The 10,291-nt window shown below is 35.6% G+C and overlaps 1 protein-coding gene across 10 annotated transcripts in view; it reads right to left on the bottom strand.

The window, feature by feature from the left end:
• Positions 1-10,291, bottom strand: part of NUP153 (nucleoporin 153) — a 75,039-nt gene that overhangs the window by 19,733 nt on the left and 45,015 nt on the right. For all 10 annotated transcript variants that reach the window (XM_006091743.3, XM_023756480.1, XM_023756483.1 and 7 more), the window contains 4 exons: positions 6,394-6,528; positions 5,672-5,770; positions 4,578-4,665; positions 923-1,045 (listed from right to left, as the gene is read on the bottom strand). In XM_006091743.3, coding sequence (XP_006091805.1) covers positions 923-1,045; positions 4,578-4,665; positions 5,672-5,770; positions 6,394-6,528 — 445 coding nt within the window. The remainder of the gene's footprint in view (positions 1-922; positions 1,046-4,577; positions 4,666-5,671; positions 5,771-6,393; positions 6,529-10,291) is intronic.

Genomic DNA, 10,291 nt, shown 5'->3' with positions numbered 1-10,291 from the left:
TATAGAATAGAGGCCTGGTGCATGGGTAGGGGCTGGCTGGTTTGCCCTGAAGGGTGTCCTGGATCAGGGTGGGGGTCCCCACTGGGTGCCTGGCCAGTCTGGGTGAGGGGCTGAGGGCTGCTTTCCCGAAGCGAGTGACTGAAGCTTCTAACCGCTCCTTGTTTTCTTTTTTTTTTTTTTTTATTCTGGGCCAGCTTTAGCTCTGAGGCCTCGCCGCTGAAAACATCAATACAATGTTGCTAAAGCCCGGATGACTGAAAGGCGGTTTCTGGGGTTTTGTTTATCTTCTATGTTTGCAACATAGTACATAGTTGCTTAGAGTTGTAGCTCAGAGACCGGCAGCGCAGGCGGGGAACGTTGGAGTCCGCAGTCACTGCAGCAAGCAAGCCTCATGCTCGCTTCCAGCTGCCTGGCTGCCGGCCGCCATCTTGGCTGACAGTTAATTTGCATATACTCACTGATTAGCCAATGAAAAGGGTAGCGGTCGTACGCTAATTACCATGTTTCTCTTTTATTAGTGTAGATTACTATATATATAGTAATAATCTGAGAACAACATGGCAGTTTCAACACACTGGTGAGAAAGAATAGTCCAAGTATATCATCATCAAGTTTGTTTATTTACTTTCATTCAATATTGGCCTATCTCTATTGATAGGCAATTCATTTTCTCCTTCTATACTTGCCTCTTACAAATTTCATTTTAGTACAAAGTCCTTGAATTCTAGAGAAATAAGTAGAGTTTCTAAGATCTTTCCCCTAAAAGAGTAACATTTGATTACATCTATATTCAAAAGTCAATCTCCTATCAAATTAGCCATAATTCTCTTAAAGCCTAAAGTATACCACAAATGACATTAAAATAAGACCATGAGTTTGTAATTAAAAATTTAGACTATCTCAAGGGCAGCCATTATCTTACCAGGATTTTTCAGAACATCTAGGACACTTCCTTCTTTCAGGGTTTTTGCAGGTCTAAAAAGGCCCTCAGAATCTTCATCTGGCTTCTTACAGCTTCTACTGTTCATTGCAGTGATATCTTGAGCTGTAATATTTTTTTAATTATAAAAGATATTATACCTAGAAAAAACACTGGACTCAAGTTAAATGCATTAAAAAGATTTTGTAAAGACAATTTGAATCCACTTCTAAAATATCATTTTAAAAGTGTGAAATTCAAAGATAATGAAAAAATTACTTAATAATATAGGGTTAAACTGCCTTTATAAGGAAGTAAAAATACTATTTCCCACACTATACATCTCTCTCCTCCAAATGGGCAAAAATATAAACTATAATTATTACTGGTAATCAAGAAAACCAAGTTGAAACACTGAAGAAGATATGGCGCTCGGCTGGTGTGGCTCAGTGGTTGAGCGTCAACCTATGAACCAGGAGGTCAGGGTTTGATTCAGGGTACATTCCCCGGATTGCAGGCTCTATTCCCAGTGTGAGGGTATGCGGGCGGCAGCCAATCAATTCTCTCTCGTCATTGATATTTCTATCTCTCTTTCCCTCTCCCTTCCTCTCTGAAATCAATAAAAATACTAAAAAAAAAAAAAAAAGAAGAAGGTATGGCAACTGGGGCAAGCAGCTACCCCTCATGAAATATGTAATCAATTACATAGCAATTTACACTATTGATTAAAAAATATTCAACTAAAGCAGTTATTTCATTTCTAGAAATTCACCCTATGATTGAAACTATCTTTCAGTTAACAATGAAAACCTGGATGGTAGATAAATGCTTAATTAGGGGCTGATTACATAAATTACAGAATGTTGACATGAAATGCTACACAGCCACAAAACAATCATTCTTGAAAGCATAGTTATGGGTAAAAACAGGTTAGAAAGTGCAAAAGATTTTGAATGTTTCCATCTAAAGAGAAATTGTGCTGCTAATGATGAGTGTCTTTTATTTATTGCTTTTACTTTTTATATTTTCCAAAATGAACATATCCTTTACTTAAGAAATCTATATATGATAATAGTTTTGTGGTTATATTTTTAAGGGGGGGCGTTTCTGTTTATATATGAAATATGTGTGGAACCGTTTCCAAATAACCTGATAGGTGTGTTTGTATGTCATAGAGGGAAAGGTAGTAAAGAGGGAGGGGAGGAGGGACAGACAAGATTGGCCATAAAATCGAAAGGGTGAAGCTGGGTAAAGAGTATATGGGGAGCTCTAACCGGTTTAGCTCAGTGGATAGAGCATCAGCCTGCGGACTGAAAGGTCCCAGGTTCAATTCTGGTCAAGGGCATGTACCTTGGTTGCGGGCACATACCCAGTGGGAGGTGTGCAGGAGGCAGCTGATCGATGTTTCTCTCTCATCGATGTTTCTAACTCTCTATCCCTCTCCCTTCCTCTCTGTAAAAAAATCAATAAAATATTTTTTTTTTAAAAAAGGAGTACATGGGGAATCAGTCTACCATTCAACATTGGAGAATGTTTGAAATTTTTTATAACAAAATATAAATAACCAGGTTTTCTTGAGTGCTGTTCAGTTAAAAGGTAGTTTCAAAACAAATCCTGCCTACCTATATATCTCACACTATAAATAAAACTTAATTCAAAATGGATCAATGATCTAAATATAAGAAAACCATAATACTCTTAGAAGAAAACCTAGGAGGTATACCTTCATGACCAGAGATTTAGCAATGGATTCTTAACTGACACCAAAAGTACAAGCAGAAAAATAATTTTAACTTCACCAAAATTAAAAACCTTTGTGCATCTAAGGACATTATCAAAAAAATGTGAAAAGACAATCCATTGAATTGGAGAAATTACTCATAACTCATGTCTAAGGATACAGTATCCAGACTATACAAAAATGCTTACATCTCAGCAACAGGAACAAACCAATTTTAAAATGGTTAAGACTTGACTAGACATTTCTCCCAGGAACATATGTAAAGAGCCAACAAGCATCTCAAAGAGGGTCAACACCATTAATCACTATGGGAATGCAAATGGATGGCTATAAAAAACCTTAAAAAGTAGTAAGTGTCATAAAAATGTAAAGAATTTGAACCCTCATACACTGCTAGTGGGAATGTGAAATGAGCTATCTGCTGAGAAAAACAACTTTGTGGTTTCCTCAAAAGACCATTGGCACATCAATTCCATTCCTAGATATATACCCCAACCCCAAAACATTGAAACCAGTGTTCAAACAAATACATGTACATGCATATTCACAGCAGCACTGTCTACAATAGCCAAAAGGTGGAAACAACCTTAATGTCCATCAATGGATAAACAGAAAATCAAACAAACACAACAGAAACAAACTGAGATACAGAGAACATTTTGATGGTTACCAAACTGGGCGCGGGGAGGGAAGGTGGGTGAAAAAGGGGAGAGGGTTATGTACAAATTGGTGGAAATAAAATAGTCACAGGGAGGTAAAGTATAGCAAAGGGATTATAGTCAGTAATATTGTAATAACAAAATATGAGATCATATAGGTACTAGATTTATCTGGGTGACCACTTCATAAGTTATATAAATGTCTAAATACCAGAAACTAACATAATACTGTATGTCAACTGAAGTTGAAAAATAAATATTTTAAATAAACCAATAAAATAATAATCATCTGATTATTCATCATCTCCCTTCAATTAAGCCCATTTCTTTCTTTTTTAATCCTCACTTGAGGTTTTTTTTTTCTTTTTCTTTTTTTTTTTTAAGAGATAGAGGAAGAGGGGTGGGGGAGAAAGAGACAGAGAGAGAAACATCCATGTGTGAAAGAAACATCAATTGGTTGCCTTCCATACGTACATAGCCTGACTGGGGATAGAACTGCAACCCAGGTATGTGCCTGACTGGGAACCAAACCTGGAACCTTTTGGTGTGTGGGATAACACGCCAACCTCTTGAGCCACCTGGCCAGGGCTATGCCCATTTCTTTAGTTCAGAAATTATGTATGTATTACTATTTGCAGAGGCCAGCATAACCCTGATACATAAAAATGCTGTGAACTGAACAGTAAACCTAAAGAAGTAATCTATTGAATTTCTTATATGACTTCATTAATATACTTAATTTGACTGAAAAGAGACAATAGATAAATTTGCTATTGTGACTATCCCCCTCACAATTAAACTGTTAACAATGTTTCTCTCTCTCTCTCTTTTTCTCCCTTCCCCCTATTCCTCTCTAAAATCAATAAAAACATATCCTCCAGTGAGGATATTTTTTTTAATGGTTGATTGCTCGTTTGCTTTTCAGACCAAATTTCATTCAAATGAAAGCACTTATAACAGCAGTTCTCAACCTGGGGGTCGAACGACCCTTTCACAGGGGTCACCTAAGACCATCAGAAAACACATATATAATTACATATTGTTTTTGTGATTAATCACTATGCTTTAATTATGTTCAATTTGTAACAATGAAATTGGGGGTCACCACATCATGAGGAACTGTATTAAAGGGTCGCAGCATTAGGAAGGTTGAGAACCACTGACTTATAAGAACTGCCAAAGGGGAAACTTTTTTGAAATATTAATTTAATGCATGCAACTATTTTTATGTAAAAACTTATGAAACGTTTTTACTTACCTGCACTATTTGTAATTGGTTCTAAAACAGTACTAGAGCCAGAAAGTTCTACTGTTTTTGCAACAGGCACACTAAATGTAAATCCAATCTGCAAAGAAAAAAGTTATCCTTTCAAATATAGAGCTTCTTTAAATTCCAAGTGAAAAAAATGTTGAATTTCACTTATTCTAAGATTCACAGTTTATCACATTTTATCATCTTTAAAATTTGAATGCTTCTTGTAATAAATTGTGGGTCACAATTTAACAGCAGCATTTTTAATCTCTAAGGCAATTTTTCTTTCAAAGCAGTATATAAATAATGTGTTCCTAATGGCCACATCTGGGTCTCTAAATGTCATTTTCTAATAAAAAGCTTGAAACTTTCTGGACAACAGACAGATTTCAGGCACGCAGCAGGGGAACTACAAATGATCTGGAACATCCAATTGACAGAAAACAAGGACAGAGTAAAAAACAGAGAGCAACAGGTCAAAATAATACACGTGCCAAATAAGAGTGGGGCAACTTAAACGCTGAACTTATCATTCTTACCCAAAATACTGATTTCTATTACAAAAAAAACACAAATATATCTTATGAAACAAAAATCCAAAACTTATCTAGGTTAAAGACAATTCAAGAAACATTAACTAAATGCACTATGATTTAATTGATTAGTCCCTAATCTTAATTGTATCTAGGGCTAAGAGAAAACAAAGCAACAATTAGAGGACAATCTGGAGCCGATGGGGGAATGTGAAAATGAACTGTTATTATTATATGACGTTAAATTTTGTGGGCATAACTGTACTGTGAATATGCAAAGAAATGTTCTTTTACTTAGGGGATACATGTAAAGTATTAAGGTAATTAAGAAGTCTGCATCTTAACTTTCAAATGGTACATGAGAAAATGCACATGCTTGTGTGTATGTGTATATGCACACAGTGAAAAATACACGTGTTCACTCATTCAAGTTTTCTGTTGTAATTGTTTTTAACTTGGAAGAAAAATAATGGTTATTTCTTACCACTGATGGCATCTTAGATTTGATAAAAATACAGCATGCCTTTGAAATCAATAAATATGAAATATTCCTTGGTTGCTACTTACAGATGATGGAGGTAGTACATCTGCCTCTGTAGATTTTACAATTGGAGATGAAAATCTAAACATAGGACTGTTTGTGTTGTTTGGAGAGGTCATTTGTACCTGGTTTTCCGAATCATTAAAAAAAAAAAAAATACATAAAGAGCTTTTTAGGAAAAGAAACTGACAATAATACAGACCTTAAGCAAGTTACTTATTCCAAAGAAGCCAAATGCCCCCTTTAGATTAAAAACAAACACTTTTTAACTTCTGAAAAATACTTAAAAGTAACTGCTATAAAATTTGGCTTCCTGTTGGAAGAGGAGTATACACTATTTTAGACATGGATATTTGTCTAAAGAAAAATAACATTTATAAGCTATGTTCAGAAAAATTAAAAGCCAAAACAAAAGCATAAAAATTTCAGGAACAGATTAAAGACATTAATCCTACTTGAAAAATAAAAAACATAAATCTATTCTTATACACAAAGTATCTTAACTGCAAACATTGGGAACAATATTTCTTTAATGCATTGTATAAGAATTGAAGAACACTCCCATTATAACAAATCCCATTATAATGTACACTTTTTTAAAAAAGCAAGACACCATTTTCATCTTCTTACTCTGAGTTATTGATTTCTATAGTGAAAATTAATTACAGCTTTAAACTGATACTAGATTTTTTAAAATAAACAGTAAGAAAAATAAAAAATCATCTCTATTTGTACAATGGTTTTATACCTTATTTGTTAATGACTGTGCAGGACTAATTGGTGATAGAGAAGTTGTAATCACCGAGGAACTAAAATTGAAGGTAGGCAGTGAAGAACTGGTGATGGGTAGAGAGATATTCGGTAATACTGGTACTTCCATTTCCTAAAACACAGTATGTTTTAAAATTATATAGTTCATCTTTCATGTCATTCTTTTATCTGTTGTTTTCAGGTAGAATTTATATAATTACAGGCAACTTTAGAATAAAAAGAAGGTAGCACCACACAATGTTAACAATGTGAGCTCTTAAATCAAATAAACTAAACAAGACTTGAATCCCTGCCACAAGCCAGCCATGTGACTCTATGAACCTAACTGCCCTCAATACCAATTTCCTAAATGGTCATAATTAGGAAAAAATAATATACCATAGTTGTGATATTAACATGAAACACAAAGTTATACATTGTTCTGGCATGTAAAGCAAGCATTTAATAAATGTCAGTACTAATAACTTTGGTGAACTGCCTTGGTTTTTATCCCAATATAGCAAAGGCCACCCCAAATCTCAAATGACTCACATTTACAACAGACAAAAAAGAATTCCCCTTCTGCTAATGGTGGAGTAGTTCATATCTCACCAATGCTCTGACAGATAACAATTATAAACTTTGGACAAATGATTAAAAACAGCTATCTAAAAACACTGGAGAGCAACCACAAACAAGCAGAAAGCGGAGGGGATAAGACACTTGGAAGAGCACTGAGTGAGCTTCTTTTGTTTTCTTTATGAGTTGGTGCCAATGGATAGTTAAAATTCAGAAAGAAAACTGCAAAGGTGTTGGCTGAGAAATCAGAGGACAGAGAGGTGACCACAGCAGTTAGAAAATGAAGGGAGATACAGGATTGAAGAACCACAGAAGGGTTCCCAAGTCAGCATATAAACTGTCCAATTCTCTGGCAGAACTGTAAACTAAATGTCTGTAAGGCAGACCAGACACCAAGTAGCCAACAAAGACTAAAGAGTTTCAGCTGTTGCCCAGCACAGAGGAGGGAGTTCACTGCCAACTAAAACAACCTGAATACTTCAAATAGATGAGGTTCAGTATACATAAATCACAACTCAGTAAAAAAAGTCAAGCCCTACCACCCAAAAAAGGAAAATAATGACTCTTTTAGGGAAAAGAAAACCAAGAGAATCTGTTGCCATAAAATCTGCTCTACAGGTTCTTCAGGATGAATGGAAATGATATTAAATGGAAACTCAGATTTCTGGAAGAAATGGAAAACAAGGGAGCAAACATTTTTTTTAAATCCGCATTTTTTCTCTTAATTTCTTTAACTGTGTAAGGCAAAAATTATATATGATAGATTTCTAGACTATTTATCTAAATGTAATACAAATAACAATTACAGCAATAAAATGCCAAGGAAGAGGGGTGGTAAATCAAACTATAAAGTTGCAAGATTCTTAAATTTTCACAGAAAGTGGTACAAAATTAACACAAAGTGGAATGTAAAAAGAACATATATCATAATCCCAAGAGGAACAAGTAACATAAAGAGAGCAGAGATAAAAAGCCAACAAGTAATTAAATTGGAATTCTAACAAACATTCAATTAACACAAAAGAAGGCAGCTTTCGAAAAGAACAAGAAAGAAAACTAAGGCAAAAATAAACAAATGGGAGTACATCAAAATAAACAGCATCTGCACAGCAAAAGAAACCATCAACAAAATGAAAAGGGAGCCCACTGCATAGGAGAACATATTTGGCAATGATACATCTCATAAAGGGTTATTATCCAAAATATATAAGGAACTCATAAAACTTAACAAAAGGAAAACAAACAATCCAATTTAAAAATGGGTAAAGGATCTAAATAGACACTTCTCCAAAGGGGGCAGACATATAGATAGGTGGCCAAGAGACACGAAAAAATGCTCAAAGTCACTAATCATCTGAGATGCAAATCTAAACGACAATGAGGTACCATCTCATACCCGTCAGGATAGCTACCATCAACAAATCAACAAATGACAAGTGCTGGGGGGATGTGGAGAAAAGGGAACCCTAGTACACTAGCTGGTGGGAATGCAGAGTGCTGCAGCCATTATGCAAAACAGTATGGCATCTCCTCAAAAAATTACTTATGGAACTGCCATTTGACCCAGTGAACCCATTTCTAGGAATATATCCTAAGAAACCAGAAACAGCAATCAGAAAAAATGTATGCACCCCTATGTTCATAGAAGTGCAATTTATAATAGCTAAGATCTGGAAATGGCCCAAGCCCCCATCAGTAGACGAGTGGATAAAAAAACCTTTGGTATATCTACACCATGGAATGCAGCAGTAAAAAATAGGGATCTCTTACCCTTTGAGACAGCATAGAGAGACCTGGAGAATATTATGCTAAGCGAAATAAGCCAATCAGAGAAAGACAAGTATCACATGATCGCACTCATATGTGGAATCTAATGAACAAAACAAACTGTTGAACAAAATAGATCCAGAGACATAGAAATATTGAATAGACGGAAGGCGCGGGAGGATGGATGGGTGGGACAAGATCAACCAAAGAACTTGTATGCATATATATATGCATAACCCACTGGACACAGACAATAGGGTGGTTAAGGTGGGGGTGGGCTAGAAGGGGTGAAGTGGGGGGGAGGAGGGGCATATGTAATACTTTCAACAATAAAGATTTTTTTTAAATAAATTTTTTAAAAAATTCATAGAAGAACTATTAATATCTTCCAGGAGATAACATAGGAGAATTTCTTTGAAGCCTAAGGAGAAGCAAAGGTTTCAAATTACAATGATATACCACACCATACACAAAGCAGAATGGCTACAGTTTGAAAAATGACAATCAACTACTGGTTAGGATGCACAGTAACAGAAATGCCCACACACTATTGGTAGGAATATAAAATGTTACTCCCACCTCCACTTCTAAGTATCTACCCTAAGAAAAATAAACATGTCTGCAAAAAAGGTATAAAAATGTTCACATCAGCTTATTCATAACAGTCAGACAAAAATAAACACACACTGAGTAACTGTATTGATGTGAAGTTTTAGAACAAGGAAAACCAACATATAGTGGAAAAAATGAGAATAGTGATTGCTCCAGGGGTAGGAGGCAGCGAGTATTATCTGGGAAGGAGCATGAGTAAACTTTCTGGAGGATTGGAAATGTTCAACACCTACTTCGACAGGGGTTTGGGTTACACAGATGTAAACATTTGTCAAATTATTAAATGGTACACACCTAACAATTTTACATTTTACTACATGTAAACTCTTGCTAAATTAAAAAGCAATATTTTAGTTCCTGCAATGTATGCTGAAGTATTTAGAAGTATACTGATTTAAGTCTTAAACTTACTTTGAAATACATCCCAAAAATAAGATGAATATTTATTTGTTAAAGAAAATATTAGAACCTAAGTGCTAAGAATATGTGTTCATTGGACAATTCTTTAAACATTCTTCTGTTTGAAATTTTTTTTTTTAAATATATTTTATTGATTTTTTACAGAGAGGAAGGGAGAGAGATAGAGAGTCAGAAACATCGATGAGAGAGAAACATCGATCAGCTGCCTCCTGCACACTCCCCACCGGGGATGTGCCCGCAACCAAGGTACATGCCCTTGACCAGAATCGAACCTGGGACCTCCCAGTCCGCAGGCCAACGCTCTATCCACTGAGCCAAACCGGTTTCGGCTTCTGTTTGAAATTTATAATCAACTGTGGAAGAGGGGGACGAAAGGAAACAAAAGACTCATTTACGGATTTCTGTAGGGATGTTTCTTCCCATCGCCAACCTCAGCCTTATTTTCGTCCCTTTCCAGCGGTTCTCAACCTGTGGGTCGCGACCCCTTTGGGGGTCGAACGACCCTTTCACAGGGGTCG

The sequence above is a fragment of the Myotis lucifugus genome, unplaced genomic scaffold, assembly GCF_000147115.1.
Source record: "Myotis lucifugus unplaced genomic scaffold, Myoluc2.0 scaffold_95, whole genome shotgun sequence".
Lineage (NCBI taxonomy): Eukaryota > Metazoa > Chordata > Mammalia > Chiroptera > Vespertilionidae > Myotis > Myotis lucifugus.
Note: the sequence above shows the minus strand (reverse complement) of the source record. Positions and strands in the feature narration are given on the sequence as shown.